This window comes from Chanos chanos, chromosome 4 (genome assembly GCF_902362185.1).
Source record: "Chanos chanos chromosome 4, fChaCha1.1, whole genome shotgun sequence".
In the NCBI taxonomy this organism is placed as follows: domain Eukaryota; kingdom Metazoa; phylum Chordata; class Actinopteri; order Gonorynchiformes; family Chanidae; genus Chanos; species Chanos chanos.
The window spans coordinates 3,764,371-3,785,870 of NC_044498.1; the positions used below are offsets into that span (position 1 = coordinate 3,764,371).

Sequence of the window (21,500 nt, forward strand, 5' to 3'; positions counted from 1 at the left end):
GGATGAGCAAATTCCGTCGAACAGGCAGCAGTATACAGGCTGTTCAGGAGACTATCAAAGAAAAACTCGTAAGTGCTGTGAACAGACTTTTTGAGATAGAGGTCATGGACAAATCGTGCGGATAATGTTATGTTGGAAAAGTACTAGAAAAGACTTTAGAAAAGTCACGGACACATGTGACTTAACCTATTTTCAGTTTATCATATAGACTACTTTGTATGCATACTTCATGAGTACTGAGTTCCAGAATCGATATATTTCTTCTAGGCAAGATACAAAGAAGCACGGGAGACGCGGAAGAACTCGCTAACCCCAGCGCACAAATATATCCTTGAGATTTTGGCTGACAGACTCTCCCTTGAGCTTGTAGTTGTTGAGGACTTCATACTAGATGCTCCAACTGTATGTTTTACTTCAAGAACTCGATGTCAGCTATGTGTCATGATTATATAGTAACAACATTTACACAGTAAACCACATAATATTGTGGGTCAGGCACAGCAGTTATATTATGGTGGTATACATGCAACTTTTTTATGGTATACATGCAACTTTTCTAGAGTCTTCTTGATGTAACTCCCAGTTTAAACCAGAACTAGTCACACAAGTCTTTTATTTTTGTTTGGACAGCTGAAGCCTTTTGATGAATTCTTTGCCAAAGAAGGGTCAAGAACAATCTCATTTGTCTATCAGGATTCTGAAGTGCCAGGAATAGGTAATATCGACATCTTTACATTACAGTCATCATTACCCAACAATGACTGCTACTACTACTGCAATTAAATGTAACAATTCATCCTTTTCATGGTTCAGTTTGTACTTTGGTTTTTGGGCCATGCTGCAGCATGCCATTTCAGCAGAAAAAACAAACAAACACTTGAAGCCTGCAAGATGATCACCGTCTACTCCAACCTTTCTGAGATCAGTGTGTGACTACTTTGATATAAAAAAAACATTCCTGCTTCAAGAAACATTGAGATTAGATCTGCTTTATTTATTTATGTGGATTCATATATTCCAGTATAACATATTCATGGTCTGAGAAGTAATTTGTGTGCTGAAATAACACGTATGTCTCTTGTTCCAGAATGTGGCCGTTCATTTCCTGGTATAGCAAAAGGGGCAAAAGTATTGCGTTTGTCAGTTGTGAATTTGTCTGAGACAAGTCTGAAGGGAATTTGTCTTTTTTTTGTACGAACCAAGACGGACGCTGCTGTCAATCCAAAGAATGTTCATGAGGTAAAATTTTTAGTGTTCAGTCTTTCTGCCCTGGTGTTGGATGTATGGAATTGCAAGACATGCCCAGTATAGCAAATCTTTTTTACAGTTATTTCCTTTATTTCTGTTTAGTCCTCAGAGGAGGAACTTGTCAGTCATTCATTGTTACACATGGCTGTTTGTTTTTTCTTTAGGAGATTTGTTTCTCCATGTTAGATGCTTCACAGGGTCTCCTGAAGGGGACTCAGAATCTCTTTGCAAAGGTACTGATGCCAGCCATCAGTGCAACAGAGAATTGGGGCATCCTGAACAAGTCTAAACATGGAGAGAGGGTCAAGCAGACCTTCAAAGAAACCATCTCACAATATATTAGTTTCCTGGATGGTGAGAAATTATTTAGATTGCAGTAACAAAGCAATCATGTCTAGCATATGCAGAGTTATCTGGCCACACTCACAATGTGACTTAACTCAGCATTCATGGACAGTGGTTCAGGCTTATAAGGACTTGTAGCTCTCAGCTCTTGAAACACTGAATGAATTTTTCAGGCATTCAAGTGAGTATCGAGGGCACAGTTCATCTTAAAGAACCCTCAGGAATTGACTTCTCAAGGCTTGTCTCTTTTGAGGACATAAGAGCAGCAGCTGCAGATGTTGACATGCTGCATCAGCTTGAGGACGTTTTGATGATGTGGTGCAAACAGATTGAACAGGTCTGTTCGGCCCTTAGAAAAGCTTGCTTACTGTGCCACTCACTACTCTGATCTGATGAAGTCCATGTTGGGCAGCTTAGTGATATGTTCTGTGTCTAGGTCCTCACAGAGAGTGATCAAATAAGGAAAGAGGCTGATGCTTCAGGACCTTTAACAGAGTTGGAGCATTGGAAGAGGATGTCTGCCAAGTTCAGTTCCATCATTGAGCATATCAAAGGTCCTCAGTGTAAAGCAGTGCTTAGTGTTCTCAATATAAACGGCTCAAAGTTACTAAAGGTAAATCTCCGAGCATTCCACTATAGATTTACATAACCTTATCCATCATTACCGTTTTCATTATGTACATAATTTCCCTTTTGTATAGGAATGGAGGGCATTAGATGCAAGAATAACAGACTGTGCAAACGAGGCAAAGGACAATGTGAAATATTTGTACACCCTAGAAAAAGTCTGCCAGCCTCTCTATAACTGTGATCCTGTAAGTCTTGTGGCGATGGTTTCAGGTAGGGTTTTATGATTTTCACAATCCAGTTTTATTTTAATATGTTATCTAACTTTAACTCAGGTTAGCATGGCAGAGAGTGTCCAGAACCTCATCAATGCCATTAGAATGATTCACAGCGTTTCCCAGTACTACAATACATCTGAACGAATTACATCGTTATTTATTAAAGTAAGGCCATCTCATATTTATTCTGTATGTTTACTCTTTAGGGGAAAATGCCATGCTCATGTTCCTTGCACTATATGTTTGTGTGATTTTAGGTCACAAATCAGATGGTAACGGCATGTAGAGCTTATATTACTGACAATGGCACCTCTCGGATTTGGGACCAGGACACAGAAGACATCATAAAGAAGATACAGGTGACAGAAGGGGGGTTGTTATTAGGGTCTGTTTAGCCAGGTCACATCTTTCATGATCCAATACACTGATCATAACATACATGATGTGGTAAAGTATGAGAAATGTTTATATTTTCACTGTATGTGAAAAAAATCAAAAGGTCATTAAAAGATGACAGTCAAGTAAAAAGGCCAATAATAACACTTAGACATCATTTTTTTTAAAAGAATTCTTGTCACACTAATGCTAGGCTTCCACACAGCGAAACACCTCGCAAATTTCACCCTGTGAAATTTTGCTCTGGGGGCGTGGTTGCGAGAACAGCAAACAAGTCACCTAGCTCAAAGGTTCGAGTGCTTAAATGAAGGTCTACAGTGGTCTATTTGCCCCGACCGGAGCCGTTGAGAGGATTTTTTCTACCGCTCTGGCCTTGACTAAGTTCATGCAATGTACAAACAACAACCTGTGTAGATGTAGACCAGTGTTAATTTCGTTGACGAAAACTGTGAGGAAAAATGTTCGTCAACGAACTTCTTTCCACAAGGAAAACTAGACGATAACTAAATAAAAATGCACGTTTGAAAATAAAAACTGTGACGAAATATATTACCATTTTCGTTGACGAACAATAACAAGACGATAATGTAAAAGGCAGAGGAACAGACAAGCAATTTATATCCTCCCTCCTCCAGAAATCAAACGTTAAACATTTTAACTAACGAAACTTGGCAACTCAAATCATGGCTACTCTCAGATGAAGAAAAACGGATCTGTGAATTCATTTTAGCTATAATAAAACTGAAAACAAAACGCATTGCAAACAATGTGGGTGCAAAATCGGGAAAAATACCACAAACCGCATTTGACTAAAATTTGACTAAAACTTGTAGATTTTTTGTTGACGAAAACTAGACTAAAACTAATAATGATCAAATGACTAAAATATGGCAAAGACGAATATGTATTTTAGTCAAAAGAGTAAATCTAAGACTAAAACAAAATCACCTGCCAAAATTAACACTGACCTAGACACAAATGGTTGCCCACACATCTTTTAATCATGCATGTTTTCATGCTACATGTAACCTTTAGCCTCCGCCATCTTGGTCAGACTTTTTTTATTACTCCCGCCTCTCTAGAGAATGTCACGTACCAAACACATCACAGGATGAACTGATTTGTTCTCGTGTGGTTCTCATTTGCATAAAGTTGAGAATTCGCTATCTCAGTTTCACTTACCTTGGCGAATTTGCTACTGGTTTCGCCAGTCAGAGTGAATATTGCCCCCATTCAGCCTGAATGAGAGCGAAGCGAAATTCGCTGTAGTGGAAGTGTACAGTAGTAGTTTGTCTGATTGTCTGTACTGTTGTAAGTGCAAATGTGACCAATATGACCTCAGTGACAGGGTGTAGTATACCTTATCACACCAAATCAGTGATAAAGTTGATTACTTGTTGGTGATTGTGTCATCTGATTTTTGCGCTTTTGTTTTTTGTGGACAGGATTGCATCTACCTTTTCCGAGAGTATCAGTCTTGCTTCCACAAAACCAAGAAGCAAACTCTTGAGAAGCCTGGAGACAAGCCTTTTGAGGTGTCAGAAATGTATATCTTTGGCAAGTTTGAGGGCTTCTGCAAGAGACTGGACAAGGTAATATCATTCTTCGGAAAGCTTTTAGATTGTAAGAATGTGAACACTCTGAATTGGTCATTATTACATTCCTGTCTTATGTTTATTAATGAAAATGGTTTTGTTATATTGAATCAATGGTGCTTTTCAATTTATCACATAATCAGTGCATTGTGTTCCTTATTCAGATCACCCAGATGATCACAGCTGTTAAGATGTTCTCTGTCCTTGGCAAGTCAACCATAGAGGGGATAGATAATCTAGCTGGAAAATTTCAGAATATTTATCTTACAATGAAGAAAAAGCAGTATGACATACTGGCTCCCAGAAAAGCTGAATTTGAAGTGGACTTTGCTGAGTTTATGTCTCAAATCCACAATCTGGAGGTACGTTTTAGATTGATGACAAACAATGTGCTAGTTACTTTGTGCTGTCATATTAATGATGATGAGCTTCTTGGCAATTAAAACTCTTTATATCTTTTGGGTCATGTTCTCTAGAATCAGCTGCAGGCTTTCATGGCTTCATCTTTCTCAAAGATTCTCTCATCTCAGCAGGCTCTAAATCTCTTACAACGGTACAGGTGCATTTAATTAAAAGTTTTGTATTTTCTGTATGTTCTTGAAATACTAGTCATTGTTTTTGATTCTTAGGTTCCAGAAACTGAATCTGCCCTGTCTGCAGATGGAAATTTCCAACACGGTAGCGCTTATTCTTCAGCACTATGTCTCAGAGCTAGAATCTGTCAAGAAGGTACTTGTTGTTTACGCTATCAAATCATAATTGCAGACTCTCTTTGATTGGGTGTTCAGCACTCTTTATATTGATGTGTACAGCTCTACCAAAATCACAGAGAAGATCCTCCTCTGGCCAGAAACATGCCTCCCATAGCTGGAAAAATCCTCTGGGTCAGACAGTTGTTTAGGAGAATAGAGGAGCCCATTCATTTTGTCGAGGTAAATTATTAGTTGGTATCTTGACTGCCTCTATTTGTGAGACAGTAGACAGAGTTGGAAACCATACATTTGATCTGCTGTATTGGTAACTGGTTGATTTCACCACTAAAGAAAATAATAAAGTGGTGGACCACGGCTCTTCCTGGACAAAATGACATAATGAACATATACTGTGACTGACAGAAAAACTCCAATATCCTGTCAACTCCAGAGGGTAAAGAGGTGGTGAGAATGTACAACAGAACAGCAGCTGTGTTTGTGGAATTTGAGATGCTTTACCACAGGGCTTGGATGAGAGAGGTCTCTCAGTTACAATATGGCAAGTGTCTGAGTCACACATTATGGCTAGTTTTTCACACTCACATGTGTGCGTGCTCACACATACACACACACACACACACACACACACACACACAGTAGAAATAAGATATTAATTCATAATCTGTCCTAGTTTTTATACCTCCTTTACTGTTGTGGTAGCTCTTCAGGCCACGTTGTTAGTTCGTCACCCAGACACAGGGAGGCTGCTCGTGAACTTTGATCCTAAAATATCTGAGATTGTGCGAGAGGCAAAATGCATGTTGAAGATGGGTCTGGAGGTACCTGAGCCAGCTCTGCGTCTGGTCAAGACTGAAAAGTCCATAATAGCCTGTCGACTTCGCCTTGAGGTGAATTATCTTGTCAATTTTCTTTTTCAAAAGGCATAAAAATATGTAATGTTGACAATGCCAATCAAATGTCAAAACTAAAACATTTCTCTTTTTTTGTTCTGTGGTTCATTTTGCAGACATGTCTAGCCACTTATGAGGAAACCTGTCAGAACATCCCTGGTGTGTTTTACAACTTAATGGCATCAAAGATAAAAAAAGTAAGAAATCAAAATGTTACAGAACAAATGTATACTAAGTGGGGGTAGATACAAGGTCCCACCAGGAAATAGTTCTAAGTGTCTAAGTGTAATACTCAGATACTCAGTAACAGTCATGTGTATGCACCTGTGTATGAGCATGTAATAGTGCAAGGTCCTATATCTATTTGCATATTGAAGCCTACAGTTTGAAGTTTGAAGGCACATCAGTTAGATCACAAACATCAATAAAATGAACTGCCTTTTTGTTTTGTTACATATGTAGGTTGAGTCTGAACTTCGCTATGGGGTGGTGTTACTTACATGGTCATCCCTTGTATTGGATAAATTCTTCAATAAAGTTGACCAGGCTATTTCTGAATTGAACCATCATCTCAAGAAGGTAATGTTCTCTCTGGGTAAATAGTGTATCAGCTAAGCTTGGTCAAGACCTTGACATGCACTCGTCTGTTTCATCAGGTGAGAGATATTTGTGATATGCGCATTGATACAGTACTTCAGGACATCTCAGAGACTGTGCTAATTGACCTACTTGAGGACAAACCTTCATCTCTACAAGACCTGATCAGCACCAACGAAGTATTATTTTGATCCATACAGTTTCCGTATATGTAGGGGTTTCATTCTGAATTCTTTGGCTGGTATTAAGTAGTGAAAAAGTACCGTTCACTGGTGATGAAGATGACATTTTTGAGTAATTGTAAGATCGCAGACTGTACTGAATATACAGATTAAAAGAGGAGTGTTGATTTCTCTTACACGTTGGTTTTGTTGCTCAGTAATGCTCATGCCACAATTATCAACATCCACATCATTTTTGCTGCCAAAGACTGAGAGCCCTTGCATTTTTTTAGATCCAGTCCAAACAGTGGGCAGAAGTGCTAGACCAGAAGAGCAGACATATTGAGGAAGCTGTGAAAGAGCTCATAGAAATCTTCAGCTCCATTTATGAATCAAAAGATGCCAAGGAATCTGCACAGGAACCTACTCCAGGTTTTCAAATAAGAAAGACTTGCTGACTCAGTCACCTGGTGTTTTAGAATAGTAAAGAAATCAAAAGAATCAAATGAACAGAGACCTGTATTTTCCCCCCTTATTTCAGGTGCCAGGCGTGTTCTTTTCACTGAAGATGTCCATACATCAAACGATGATGATGGACTGCACGCAGAGTCAAATGATGCAGAGAAAGAGGACGAGTTTGAAAAGGTGAAAGCAGTGGAATGAAAAGACAGGCAACAAAACATGATGTGTAATATCATGAAATTATCCTACCTTTTACTTTTTAGGAATGCATAGAGGTGTATGCCTTTTTCAACACAAAACTTCTAGATGCTCTGGTTAAAGCAACACGGTTGTCTCTAGACACTCTCAAAAGGAGAATCTTTGTGTCCAAGTAAGTGAGAAAGTGCCTACAGGATTTTTAACCTGTGAAAATAATTTTTCATCTGGGTTTATGGAGTTAGGCCATTATTAATTACTTAAAGGGTGACCTAGTTTACTTTTACTCTGCATTTACAGCTTGTCTTCAAGAAAAAGTCGTTTTAGTGTACCGGGGGCCTCCAAATCAGATGAGCATGTCACTTTTATAACGACAGAGGCCCATTTGACCATACCCAATGTGGTAAATTTATCTGAATTTTTCAGAAATTTCAGTTATGTTTTCTAGTATATATTTCATGTATTATATTTTCTACCTTTTTATAAGGTGTGTCAAATGATTGAAAAAATCACATTAATTTTTATTAACTTTTTAAAATTATTATGTTAATTCCAGCTGAATTTAATCAGTTAACAGTCATGTTTCCTTTCAGAATAAGCTATAGGAGGCTGTAATTGTCATATCCATTAAATAAAAGGGAGAAGAAAACAGAAATAATCTGCCATAGATTCTCTTTACAGTTCACTGGCCTCTGCAGTGACTTTTGCACTCCAGTTGATCTTGCCTCTCTGCTTCTTTTTACCAGAAGGTTTTGCTCACGTAATGCATAGCCTATGTGTATGACTTCAAAATACTAACTAAGTGTTTATGAATGTTGCAAACAGTATTATACTGCAATTTAACGAGACAGCCTACTGCTGCATCTCTGTAATGATATGCACTGCTACTTTGGAAATATTTCCCAGCATAACTCAATAAAAGGGTTAAAACATTGAAAGCATTTGTTTTTTTGTTTTAATAGCAAAAAATAAAGCTTAAAATGTTACCCTTAGTTTCTGTAGTAAATTGGATGCCAAGAGTTTTAAGCTGATTGCTTTTCTACCGAAAATGGTCATACTTTTGTTATTTTGTGGTTCATAAATCATTCTATTCTTAAAAACATTTACTGTTTAGTGGTATGTCATGAAAACATTAGATTTTGTTAGTTTGATCCAAAGAGTTAGACAGTAATAACACAGTGAAGAATGTTACAAGCCTCTTTGAATAGAGAAAAACACTAGTTATGTGTGTTGTCCTCTAAACAGTAGAAGTGTGTCCGTGTGAGCTCAGATTCCGCTCTCAGATAATAAGCCAGCAGTTTTGTTTCCTCTTGCCCTGTTCTTGTCTCAGGTAATGTTGCCCAGCTTGGATGACATTCAGTTGGCCATTAATCGCCTGGTTCAACTGGTGCTGGAGGTTAGTCGTGGTGTGGCTCGATGGGGACAGGACTGTCACTGTGATAATGACATCCAAGTGACTGGTGAGAACCAGTGATTTTTTTTAATGATTTACAGATCCTTTCTTTGTGCATACAAACTACAGATGGAGAATATTAAACATCAAGGTATCTTACAGTAACATGTAAAATTCTTGGTCAAAGAATAAGGCTTGGTCAAAGAATTGCACACGGATGACAACTCAAGACTGAGCAAAGGACTAAGGAAAACAGAAGGCTTAAACCAAGGGTGTCAAAATCCAGTCCTGGAGGGCCACGGTCACGCTGTTTTTCTTGTCGACCAACTAAACACAATCTCTGATTGGCTGAAGAGTGTGCACACCTGTTTTCAAAGTGAAAATTAACAGGCAACTTAGAGGTGAAAACAAAAACTGGCAGGACCTTGGTGCTCCAGGACTGGATTTTGACACTAGAGGCTTAAACAAACAGACAAAACAAGACACAGGTGGGAACTAAACATGTGAGACATGTGGTACAAAACAGAAGATTGAGGACCCCACATGGCCAGAAAAGGAACGACACTCCCCAGAGTCATGACATAAAGTGCTTATTTGCTTTTAAATCATTATATATTACTACAATGAACAAATAAATGTTAATGTAGTAAAACCTAGCAAAAATGTATTGTGTTTTCAAACAAGTCAGTATTTTGTGTGGCCTCCCTAAAATTCAAAACTGAAGCAATAAGCTTTGATAAGCTGCTGTGTAATCTTGCAGGATTTGCCATAAATCTTCTTTTGACTTTGGCTGCTATTTAGTCTTTTTCATGTCCTGTCTGAGGTTCCCAGTTATTTACGGTGTTCAATCTACAGTCTTCCACTCATTTTTTTTGGCTGGTCTAAGACTTGTGCGCAGTACTGTATACCAGACATACTGGGACTGTTTGATATTGTTTGAGTGTATTTTTCTTGCATCACTACAGCCTCGAAGCGGAAAAACTTCTACCACAGTGTTGCTGAGCACAAAGATATCGGTAAGATAGTGATGGTCCTAACCTCTGCAGTCAATTCCCTGAGAAAACAGGCAAGCGATGCCCTTAAGGAGTTCAACTCTTTCAAGCTGCTGTGGGCAGATAATCGTGACGTAACGGTCAAGGTATGTGACTGATAACTCTGCTCACAGTAGTGTCAGACCAGTACTCACCATAACTCAGAAGATGTGTCACTTTGCCATGTTTGATGACTGACATCTCTGTTTATTAGGAATTCATGGATAGCAACCCCCATCTAATGCAGATTAAGTCTGAGATTTTGCGATACGTGGCATTTGAACAAGAGATTGATGACATTAAACCCACCATCATTTTAGGGTCCATTGAGTTGTCAACAGGTAGGGATCAGAATCCAAAGCAGTGGTTTTTTTTTTTGAGAAGGTGAAAATCACAGTATAAGAGACATAAAGGTATACTTTATAGTTCATAGTTCAGATACATAGTTTAGATACTGTGTATGTTCATGTCATGTGTGTCAAACATTTTTCATGAAATGTGTAGGATACATGGATGAAATGTCTCACTTCTAATTAAGCACTGTTTTAATCATTTCATCAGGAATTATATTTAACTGAATGATTTGTTTTAAAATTTTTTGTAGTTCCTCTGAAAATGTCTTTGACTGTGGAGGCCAAGGCGTGGAAAAAACTGGTCTGTAAGTATTTAAATGAGGAGTACAAGAAAAAAATGATGGATATCATGACTTTTGTCACTGAGCACCTGAAAAAGCTCTCTCGACCCATCACTGACCTGGAGGATGTTCGATTCGTCATGGAAGCACTCTCCACAATCCGAAACTCTGAGATAAAGATAGATATGACCCTGGGACCAATTGAGGTAAGAAAAGTTGCTCACACTCAAAATACTAAATTTTGTTGTGGCACACTGTTAAGGATGCTACAGCACTGTAGAGGCTGCATGATTGTGTGTGAGCCTTTTGGGTTTTTTAACCTATCCAGTGATATCTTTTTCCGTCTCATTTTCTGAAAGGAAGCCTATGGGATTCTTAATAGGTTTGAGGTGGAGGTGACCAAAGAGGAAGCTGAGTGTGCAGACACTTTGAGATATTCCTTCATCAAACTGTTGTCTAAAGCAGTAAGTTCTATGACTTTCCAGTACTGAAGCCTACATGTAAAATAACCCTCGAATGGTAACACAGCCTGCTGCTCTGCGTTTTTAAATGAAGACCACTTTGGAAGGGTCTCCCTGTTTGACCCAGGACCAGGGTTTCTATTAGGATTTTTTCTTGCTGGTCCGACAAATTTTATCAGACAAATTTGAAACTTGCCAGTCATGTTTCAATAACAGTCTTTTACAAACGCAAATACAGTGTAATGTACACCTAGGCTGACAAAAGAATGACAACAACCTCAAATGAGTTTGACTATTTAATGAACAGTAACAATTAAGCAAACTGAACAGTAATGATTTAGCAAAACCTCAACATTAGCCGCTAAAATGTTGGCTATTACAAAATATCTGTAACCTGTTAACATATGGAAGTCCTCTGCTGACAACTTGAAATTGAACATGTCCAATGTGTCTTTGCAGCTTGCAATGCTGTTAATAGGCTGTTTTGCTGTCAAAACACAAAAATCCCGTTTAGGGATATAGTTATAGTATTATATAGTATAGTATAGTATAGTATAGTATAGTATAGTATAGTATAGTATAGTATAGTATTGTTATAGCTGCGTTTTGTATTACCGGACATTTTGACCAGCAAATTTTTAATTTTTCCTTTTTTTATCGATTTTACCAGGCAAGAACTGGTAATTACTGGCTAACAGAAACCCTCCCTAGGATGTATGTTTGAAATTGTGGTTAGCTGTTCTTTTGTGGTTAATTAAATACACACGCACACACCCATACACACAGATTCATTTCATGAGTTTATTTGTGTGTTATGGTATGTATGAACCAACTGAACATTATACATTTACATACAGAGATCAGTTCAGGATGAATTAGTCCGTTTGCAACCAAAGTTCAAAGAAAACCTTTTGGAATCAGTCACCACTTTTCAGCATGATGTTTTGACCTTCGGTGAACAGTATGAAAAGGTAAGTTAAGTTTAAAAGGTGAGATTTTACACATTATTTAGTCTCCTCAGCTGAATTACTGATGATAACTCTCTTGATAACAACAGGAAGGCCCAAATGTGCAGGGCATTCCACCCCAAGAGGCAAGCACCCGGGTTCAGATATTTCAGGTATAACAATTCTGTTTGTCACATTTTTATTCTACCTCATCCTTGAGGTTCTCTATTGGATTGAGGTCTGGGGCCTGTGTAGCTGGGCTAAACCTAATCAATTATCGTGTTTGCTGTTTATGGAGCCAGCTTGAGATGAATTGTGCTCTGTGACATGGTGCATTATCCTTCTGGAAATATCCACTTTAAATAACAGTAGGCTGTGGTCCATAAAGGATTGAATGTGGTCAGCAGTGATACTAGTACATTTTGGCATTCAACTGATGCTCAGTTGGTATTACGTTACCAAGAAAACATTCACCACACCATTATGCCACCACCAGCTGTTGACACAAGGATGAATCCATGGGTTCATGCTGTTTATGCCAAATTCTGACCCTACCATCTTCAAGGCAATGTTTTCGCAGTCAGTAGTCCAGTCAGTAGTCAAGGTTTGATGTAGTGTGTGTGCAGGGGTTCCCTTCTGCAAACCACTGTTGTAAACAGCAGTTATTTGAATATTTGCTGCCTCTCTGTTAACTTGGAACAAGTCTGGCCATTCTCCTCTGTCCTCCTTCTCCAACAATATGTTTTTGTCCATGGAACTGGTTCTCATTGGATGTTTTTTGTTTGTTGCACCATTCTCTGTAAACTACAGAGACTGAAAGTCCCAGGAGGGTAACTGTTTCTGAGATGCTGGAATGACCATGTCTCGGACTAGAAATCATACCATAATCAAAGTTACTTAGATTATGTGTCTTGCCCATTCTGATCTTTCGCTGAATAACTGAACCATGTCTGCATGCTTTATATTTAGTGTTTCAGCCACATGATTTATTCGTTGGAGGAGAGGGCTATTGAGGCTATTAACAAACAGCTGTACCTAATAAAGTAGCCACTCAGTGTAAATGCATGGCATGTGTTCACTGTTTGTTGTAACAGCTGTTATTGTTTCTGAATGAGCTTAGGCCTCATTTGATGACCTCTGGAGGAAATACATCACATATTCTTCAGGAGAGCAGCTTTTTGGCCTGCCAGTCACAGATTATGATGTTCTGCAGAAAACACGGTAATTAGTTAATTCTATAAACATGGTATTAGTACAAATACACTTTGAATCTGGATGATCATGCATTTTTCTCTCTTTTTTTTTTTAATGTTTTGTCCTGTTAGTAAAGAGCTTGGGCTTCTACAGAAGCTGTATGGTCTCTATGATGCAGTGATGAACAACATCAGTGGATATTATGACATTCTCTGGACAGAGGTTGACATTGAAAAGATCAATGCCGAACTATTAGATTTTCAGAACAGGTAATCTATTAACCTTTGTCCTCAAACAGTGGGAAAAATGTTGTATTTTTTGCAGAACGTTTCAATATACCCTTACAAGATGAAATATTTAAAGATACTTTTTTGTTTGTTTGTTTTCTTGTTTTGGGGGGATTTTTTGTGGGGAAAAACCTATGCTGTATTTGCAATAACATATAACATATTAACATATTAGAGAGTAACTTAGGACCAATCTAAAGGAGCCCCATCAAGCAGAATGCATTTATTTTATACATGTGTCTCACTTTTCCATCAAAAACAGGGTTAATACAAGGCTTTGTGTGAACAAATTGAATCTGATCATAATAATACAGAAGAAATGATACATTGATGCCATTTGAGCCGAATATATCTGTACTTCATGCTCAGGTGTAGAAAGCTGCCGAAAGCGCTGAAGGACTGGCAAGCCTTCCTCGATCTGAAGAAGAAAATCGATGACTTCAGTGAGTCTTGCCCTCTTTTGGAGATGATGGCTAACAAAGCCATGAAGACAAGGCACTGGGATCGTCTCACAGACCTTACAGGGCACAAATTTGACATTGACTCTGATACTTTCACCCTTCAAAACATCATGGAGGCACCACTGCTAAAATACAAGGAAGACATAGAGGTCAGCATAGCTGTACTTGAAACACAAGCACAAATGAATTGTCCTTTTTGTATGATTGAGCTTTTTTGTCATTATTTTTCTCATTAACTAATAAAAAGTGTTGTATGGGATTCATTTTCACTTTTCTGAATGAGTGCTCTGAAGTCTATGTCTCATTGGCTCTCTGTGCCTCTCACAGGATATCTGCATTTCAGCAGTGAAGGAGAAAGACATTGAAGCCAAGTTGGCTCAAGTGGTGGATGTCTGGTCCAGTCAGACTCTGAGTTTTATGACCTTTAAAAACCGAGGAGAGTTGTTGCTGAAAGGGGCAGAGACATCGGAGATTGTCACTACTATGGAGGATAGTCTTATGCTTCTTGGATCACTTCTCAGCAATCGGTAAAACAATTAGCTGAAATATTTATTCATCAATAAAAATGGACCATACAAACTTCAGATCACTTGCATGCATTTGTCTACCCAGATACAATGCTCCGTTCAAGAAAGATATCCAGAGCTGGGTGTTCAAACTGTCAACCTCATCGGACATCATAGAGCAGTGGCTCATTGTTCAAAACCTTTGGGTGTATTTGGAGGCTGTGTTTGTTGGAGGAGACATTGCTAAACAGTTGCCACAGGTATTACAGTGTTTCCCCTCCTTCACCTCACATTTATGAGTGTCGAGTGGCTGCATCCACAGCACGTTTAAAACTGAAGCCAGTGAGTAAAATTTGAACTGAAGACCATCCTCTTCGATCAAAACATTACAAAGAAAGGTGCTGATGTTATGACAGGTCATGCTTCCTCTGTGGCCAGTGCTATATATTGGCCTTGGATAGCATGTTTCAAGATTTCATGTTTTTGTTTTCTCTGCTCTATTTAGGAAGCAAAACGTTTCCAGAACATTGACAAATCCTGGATCAAAATCATGCAGCGTGCTCATGATAATCCCAGTGTTGTGCATTGCTGTGTTGGAGATGAGACCATGGGCCAATTACTACCTCATTTACAGGAACAGCTGGAGCTCTGTCAGAAGTCTCTTACAGGGTAAAATCTCTTTTTTTTTTATCATAACCATTGAATTTAACACATTACGCTTAGAAGAGAAGAAATGATGCCAGATGTCCTGTTTTGATGAAAATTTGTTTGCCTCGATTGGTCTTTGCTTGTGTTTTCATAGCTACCTTGAGAAAAAGAGGCTACAGTTTCCAAGATTTTTCTTTGTGTCGGATCCTGCACTCCTTGAAATCCTCGGACAGGCCAGTGACTCTCACACAATCCAGGTCATTGAAGGCAATGCTGGACAATTCATTTTAACCAGTCATTTTATGCTGCGTTCTTTTTTATTTTTAATTTAATTATGCTCTGGCACTTATACTTCTGTGTTTCCTCCTCGTAGTCTCATCTCCTGGGAGTGTTTGACAATGTTAATGAAGTCGAGTTCCATGCCAAAGATTATGACAGGATTCTGGCCGTTATTTCTCAAGAGGGGGAGAAAGTCCCAGTATGTGGAGCCTAACTGAGTCTAAATGAATTTGACTTTGTTTATTTGTAGTTTGCTTAAATTTGTGTGTCAATGTGTGCATGTGTCTGTCAGCTGGATAACCCCGTGATGGCGCGCGGCCCTGTGGAGCAGTGGCTCGGTGAGTTACTTGTGCAGCAGCAGGCCTCTCTGCACTCAGTCATCAAAGCAGCTGACTTGCAGATTAATGACCCTGGATTTCAACTCCTCACCTTCCTCACCCAGTTCCAGGCTCAGGTGGGTAGAGATCAGGGAGTCGCTCTCACTGTGTTAATGAAGAAGTATAGCACAAATAAAACTGTGAATGGACCTCTTTTTATTCATAACATTTCCTACGTGAAAACAAATAGGACAAGTAATTACATTATTACAAACATGAGCACATCTATGCAGCATAAGTGGGAGAGACTGTGTTTAAGTAACCCAAAGTCAACTCTTCTCAAACTATGATGCGCTGGTCCGCGATGAGGAAACTGCTGGTCTGCAGAGCCCTGTTGCTGTGCCTGTCAAATTATGCTCAGTGCTTCTGTCACTTGCTAGGTCAGAATAGTAACATTATTCTAGATTCTAAAATATGAAGCAAGTTGTTGTGGGTTGGAACACTTAACACACTAGAATCTTGAATAAAATGTTACTATTTTCACCTTGCGAGTGACAGAAGCACTGAGCATAATTTGATTGGCACGGCTGCAGGGCTCTGCGAACCAGCAGTTACTATCGTAACTATTTTCAAAGCAAGACGTTCAGTGAAGGGGCTGGGGACCAGGCAGTTTCCTTGTCAGCCTGGAATTTGACAGACGCTGCCGTAAGTCTTATGTATGAATAATTAATGACTTGTGCCTAAGTCTTAGTCTTCTCTCAGGTGGGCTTGTTAGGTATTCAGATGCTGTGGACTCGAGATGCAGAGGATGCTTTGCATAGTGCCAGAGATGACAGAAAAATCATGACCTTGACTAATCAAAAGTTCCTGGATATCCTTAACACCCTCATTTCACAAACAACACATGACCTAACCAAGTTTGACCGTGTGAAGTTTGAGACTCTGGTCACAATCCATGTGCATCAAAGAGATATTTTTGATGACTTGGTGAGTATCTTAACTTTTTCAGCTGAACGCTCAATCATAGCGCAATGAACATCAACAAATATTCTGCCCCAGTAATTTTACTTTAAACTGATGGAGATATCCCCTTGTTGAAGGTCTTGTTCTCTTGTTTCAGGTGAGAATGCATGTCAGATCAGTCAATGACTTTGAATGGCTGAAACAGAGCAGATTTTACTACAAGGAGGATTTGGATCAGGTCATTGTTTCTATTACTGATGTAGACTTCATATACCAGAATGAGTTTTTGGGCTGCACAGACCGTTTGGTTATCACTCCCCTAACTGACAGGCAAGAGTATAACTATTTTTTGTCGGCACCTGCAATTGCTCTGTCACGCTAAATATGTACGTGAGGATTAGTTGTAAACTGTATTTGGTATGGTTTTTGGACTTTTGTAGGTGCTACATCACTCTCGCTCAAGCATTAGGTATGAGTATGGGTGCAGCCCCAGCAGGACCAGCTGGGACTGGAAAAACTGAAACCACCAAAGATATGGGCCGTTGCTTAGGCAAGTATGTGGTGGTCTTCAACTGCTCTGACCAGATGGACTTCAGAGGACTTGGTAGAATTTACAAAGGTATGTAACAAAGTGTCTACCCCAATATGTTTTTAATTGATAACTAGTGGATGTAGATGTGTTTTTTTTTCAATGTGGTTAATTTTTGCATTTTTTTCAATTTGGGGCAGGACTTGCTCAGTCTGGGTCATGGGGCTGCTTCGATGAGTTTAACAGAATTGACCTGCCTGTGCTATCAGTAGCTGCACAGCAGATCTACATTGTCTTAACTGCACGCAAAGAGCGCAAACACCAGTTCATTTTCACTGATGGAGACTGTGTGGATCTGAACCCAGAATTTGGACTTTTCATCACTATGGTAAGAGGACAGCAGGAAACTTTTGGTTTGTGAATGTCAAAATGAAGCAATTAAAGTTAACATGCACTCTTTAGAGCAAGGCTTTTGAACCAGGGCGTTGTGGCTGTGCCTTAGGGGGTCTTTGAGACTGCTATGGAAACATCAATGTCAAATTAAGTTTGACTGTTAAAATTTCAAAGGGGTGCTTGAGGAAAATGATTTAGGTTGAAGGGGTTCAGCTGAAAAGCTCTGTTTTAAAGGTCTGTGCAGTTCTAGTATGTGATGTTTTGTGTCATCTTGTAGAACCCTGGCTATGCTGGCCGTCAGGAGCTCCCAGAGAACCTGAAGGTTCAGTTCAGGACTGTGTCCATGATGGTTCCTGACAGACAGGTGAGAGTCTGTTCAAACTGTTACCTAATGTAACCTCTCACATGAACTTGATCCAACCTCTACTCTGCATGTATCCACACCATCCAGATTATCATGAGAGTGAAACTGGCCAGCTGTGGCTTCATTGAGAATGTCATCTTGGCTCAGAAGTTCTTTGTCCTCTACAAACTTTGTGAGGAGCAACTGACCAAACAGGTGATTTTTTTTCAACAACTCCCTCCGTGTTTGTAATTCATACATGTCGGTAGTTGCAGAGCCACTCTAAAAGGCTTTCTTGACTCTGCCAACCAGGTTCACTATGACTTTGGTCTGAGGAACATCCTGTCAGTGCTGAGGACTCTGGGGGCTCAGAAACGGGCTCGACCGTCAGACACTGAATCAAGCATTGTGATGAGAGTCCTGCGGGATATGAATCTCTCCAAACTGGTGTGAAACTTCACAGAAACTGTTTGTGTTTGTCTGTATCAGTGTATTGCTGTTGAATATATGTAATGTGCTTCATGATGTGGCACTGCAGCTTGATTTTTCACCGTGCTGTTAATCTTTTTTTTTTATTATTTTTAGGTACCCCATTGTTATTGCGATGCTTTTGCTCCCTCTTGGGGAAAAGCGCAATACAGCAACATTACAATCAATACAAGCTTTTAAATCTTACAGGTGGACGAAGATGAGCCGCTTTTTCTCAGTCTGATCAGTGACCTGTTCCCTGGGATCCAGCTGGATGGCAGCACATATGCTGAGCTGCAGGCTGCTGTGGCCACTCAGGTGGAGAAAGCTGGCATTGTGAACCACCCTCCTTGGAATCTCAAACTCGTCCAGGTGTCATAATCTTACTTTTCACAGTTTTTCCTCTCAGCACATGTATGTAGGACCCTTTCTGATGTTACATTGATTTTGATGTTGGTTTGACAGTTGTATGAGGCATCTTGTGTGCGTCATGGCCTGATGACGCTGGGTCCCAGTGGGGCAGGAAAGACCATGGTTATAAACATCCTCATGCGTGCTTTGACTGACTGTGGAGCCCCTCACAGAGAGATGCGCATGAACCCCAAAGCCATCACGGCGCCTCAGATGTTTGGCCGTCTGGATGCTGCCACTAACGACTGGACCGATGGCATTTTCTCTACACTCTGGAGGAAAACTCTGAAAGCCAAGAAAGGTAGCCTGCAATTAAACATTTTGAAGAAGAGGCTGAAGAAACGCCTCTGAAAATCACTGTAGCGTATCCATTTTGACATTGTTATGTGACTGTAATCACTGTCCTTTGTGCTGTTTTTTAGGTGAGAACATATGGATCGTACTCGATGGGCCAGTAGATGCCATTTGGATTGAGAACCTAAACTCAGTATTGGATGACAATAAAACTCTGACCCTTGCTAATGGGGATCGGATCACCATGTCTCCTTGTTGTAAGCTGGTGTTTGAAGTACACAACATGGACAATGCATCTCCTGCTACAGTTTCCAGAGTGGGCATGGTCTTTATGAGCTCCTCTGCTCTCAGCTGGAGGCCCATTCTGGAGGTACACATTTTCGCTCCTTCCCTCATCATAATTATTGATTTTCAGTGAAAAATTGGTCAACCATTGACATTTCAAATCATTAAATAGATATAATTATGATGACCGACTTTGCAGTCAGCCAACTTGGAAAAACTGTTGACTTTATTAATCTCACTGTTTAAACTCTCAGGCCCACTAAGAAAACATGGAGGGAAGTATCAAAAGACACTAATTATGGCCTTTTTAGCTTGAGATTTATTTTCGCAGTAATCCCAAATGGTTTTATCAACTTATTAGACTGTTATTTTGATTCATTATAAAAAGCTTTTGATCTGTGTGCTAATTTGGTAGCCTCAAGATAAATCTAGTAATATCTAGGATGTTGTTATGCTTTCATGCATTTTATGCACAGACGTCTCATGTGGTTTCAGGGATGGGCCAACAAACGCAGTCCTCAGGAGGCTGAAGGTTTAATGAATTTATATGATAAGATATTTGAAGACGCATACACCTATATGAAGCAAAACCTTAAACCTAAAATGGAATTGCTGGAGTGTAACTACATTATGCAGGTATAAGTCTTTGGAGTACATTCAGTACTTTTTATGACCTTGCTATAAACAGACCCTGAGTATAAACTTGTAGGTATTCCTCATATCGTATGTTTGAAGGTGCTTTTTTATATTCACACTGTGTAGTTTATGTTTAATGGAAAGCCTATGTGTTCTTAAATGTCTGTGCAGTCAGTGAACCTGCTGGAGGGGCTGATTCCCACTAAAGAGGCCGGAGGGCTAGTGAACAACATGCAGCTGGAGCGACTCTTCGTCTTCTGTCTGATGTGGAGCTTGGGAGCCCTGCTGGAGCTGGACTGCAGGGATAAACTGGAGACATTCATACGGGGCCATAATAGCAACCTGGCCTTGCCATCCACCCAGCCTGGAGAGACCATTTTTGAGTACAGGGTCAGTCAGAAAGGTAAGTCCATTGGCATCTCATGTCAGCATCTCTCTCTCACTGTTTTGCTGAGGAATTTAAGGTTGTTAGTTTAAGGTTTAAGGAGTTTAAGCCTGCTACATATGCTAAACAATTTATTTTCACCGTGCGGGAATCACCACCAGACCATCACACAGAATCCAATATGAATGCAGAAAGTAGTAAAAGAGCACCAAGTGTACATACTTTAGGTATTATATCATTTTTGAGGGACAGATTCAGTTTGATATTAGTTTTATGTTCTTTGTTATTCTCATTTTCATTTCATCTTTATTTTCAGTAATAGTCCGGCAGAGTTGTCCCTGGAACTTTAAGTTGTGTTATTTGTGAATTAGGTGACTGGGAGCATTGGCGTAAATATGTGGTGGAGTATGTTTACCCAACAGACTGTGTGCCAGACTACTCCTCTATCCTCGTGCCCAATGTGGATAACACTAGAACCAGCTTTCTCATGGAGACAATTGCAAAACAACACAAGGTTGTAAAGAGTACTGTAAATCAGTTTTAGTTTCTGAGTTCCATCTGATTAAAGATTAAGATTAATTCTGTCTTGTGATGCAAAAATTACATGCTTTTCTATTTTATTACAGGCTGTTTTGCTTATTGGTGAACAAGGAACTGCCAAGACAGTGATGGTAAAGGGATACGCAAAAAAATATGACCCTGAGACAGATCTATTCAAGTCAATGAACTTTTCATCTGCTACTGAACCAATGATGTTTCAGGTGAGAAACTCACTGCCATATAGCCTACTCTGTAATGATACATCAGTGACAATGCTGACATTCTGAGATTATAAAGTGTTTTGAACTTCAGGAATGTAAATACTGTATTAAATAAGTTTTGTTGAGCTTAACGGATCCCCATTGGATAACAGCGCACAGTGGAGAGCTACATTGAGAAAAGAATGGGCAGCACTTACGGTCCACCTGGAGGACGCAGAATGACCGTATTTATTGATGACATCAATATGCCTGTTGTCAATGAGTGGGGAGATCAGGTATAATGACATCATGGAAACATTAAAGTCTCGCTTCTTTAAAAACCCTTTATTGCTGGTGAAATTGCGTCACTATGAAAGACTTTCTCAGCGCTAACTTGAACACTATTGGATTGTGTTTGCTGCAGACTGACTCTTTGACCCTCACATAT

The 21,500-nt window shown here is 39.5% G+C and overlaps 1 protein-coding gene across 1 annotated transcript in view; it reads left to right on the plus strand.

Moving 5' to 3' along the window:
- Positions 1-21,500, plus strand: part of LOC115809233 (dynein heavy chain 8, axonemal) — a 38,285-nt gene that overhangs the window by 3,486 nt on the left and 13,299 nt on the right. The window contains exons 2-55 of the mRNA XM_030770811.1: positions 266-402; positions 631-715; positions 1,088-1,239; positions 1,413-1,602; positions 1,767-1,930; positions 2,030-2,206; positions 2,295-2,408; positions 2,496-2,603; positions 2,696-2,797; positions 4,280-4,426; positions 4,594-4,791; positions 4,906-4,982; positions 5,059-5,158; positions 5,242-5,361; positions 5,545-5,680; positions 5,842-6,029; positions 6,149-6,229; positions 6,495-6,611; positions 6,689-6,808; positions 7,084-7,222; positions 7,332-7,435; positions 7,516-7,622; positions 7,775-7,850; positions 8,778-8,907; positions 9,806-9,978; positions 10,086-10,212; positions 10,476-10,711; positions 10,865-10,969; positions 11,824-11,937; positions 12,024-12,086; positions 13,034-13,134; positions 13,239-13,376; positions 13,764-14,004; positions 14,183-14,382; positions 14,468-14,621; positions 14,867-15,030; positions 15,164-15,266; positions 15,383-15,487; positions 15,581-15,742; positions 16,368-16,592; positions 16,726-16,898; positions 17,009-17,187; positions 17,298-17,485; positions 17,768-17,854; positions 17,942-18,049; positions 18,146-18,280; positions 18,512-18,673; positions 18,767-19,013; positions 19,135-19,376; positions 19,787-19,927; positions 20,099-20,330; positions 20,684-20,826; positions 20,939-21,073; positions 21,226-21,348. Of these exons, the coding sequence (XP_030626671.1) occupies positions 266-402; positions 631-715; positions 1,088-1,239; positions 1,413-1,602; positions 1,767-1,930; positions 2,030-2,206; positions 2,295-2,408; positions 2,496-2,603; positions 2,696-2,797; positions 4,280-4,426; positions 4,594-4,791; positions 4,906-4,982; positions 5,059-5,158; positions 5,242-5,361; positions 5,545-5,680; positions 5,842-6,029; positions 6,149-6,229; positions 6,495-6,611; positions 6,689-6,808; positions 7,084-7,222; positions 7,332-7,435; positions 7,516-7,622; positions 7,775-7,850; positions 8,778-8,907; positions 9,806-9,978; positions 10,086-10,212; positions 10,476-10,711; positions 10,865-10,969; positions 11,824-11,937; positions 12,024-12,086; positions 13,034-13,134; positions 13,239-13,376; positions 13,764-14,004; positions 14,183-14,382; positions 14,468-14,621; positions 14,867-15,030; positions 15,164-15,266; positions 15,383-15,487; positions 15,581-15,742; positions 16,368-16,592; positions 16,726-16,898; positions 17,009-17,187; positions 17,298-17,485; positions 17,768-17,854; positions 17,942-18,049; positions 18,146-18,280; positions 18,512-18,673; positions 18,767-19,013; positions 19,135-19,376; positions 19,787-19,927; positions 20,099-20,330; positions 20,684-20,826; positions 20,939-21,073; positions 21,226-21,348 (7,775 nt within the window). The remainder of the gene's footprint in view (positions 1-265; positions 403-630; positions 716-1,087; positions 1,240-1,412; positions 1,603-1,766; positions 1,931-2,029; positions 2,207-2,294; positions 2,409-2,495; positions 2,604-2,695; positions 2,798-4,279; positions 4,427-4,593; positions 4,792-4,905; positions 4,983-5,058; positions 5,159-5,241; positions 5,362-5,544; positions 5,681-5,841; positions 6,030-6,148; positions 6,230-6,494; positions 6,612-6,688; positions 6,809-7,083; positions 7,223-7,331; positions 7,436-7,515; positions 7,623-7,774; positions 7,851-8,777; positions 8,908-9,805; positions 9,979-10,085; positions 10,213-10,475; positions 10,712-10,864; positions 10,970-11,823; positions 11,938-12,023; positions 12,087-13,033; positions 13,135-13,238; positions 13,377-13,763; positions 14,005-14,182; positions 14,383-14,467; positions 14,622-14,866; positions 15,031-15,163; positions 15,267-15,382; positions 15,488-15,580; positions 15,743-16,367; positions 16,593-16,725; positions 16,899-17,008; positions 17,188-17,297; positions 17,486-17,767; positions 17,855-17,941; positions 18,050-18,145; positions 18,281-18,511; positions 18,674-18,766; positions 19,014-19,134; positions 19,377-19,786; positions 19,928-20,098; positions 20,331-20,683; positions 20,827-20,938; positions 21,074-21,225; positions 21,349-21,500) is intronic.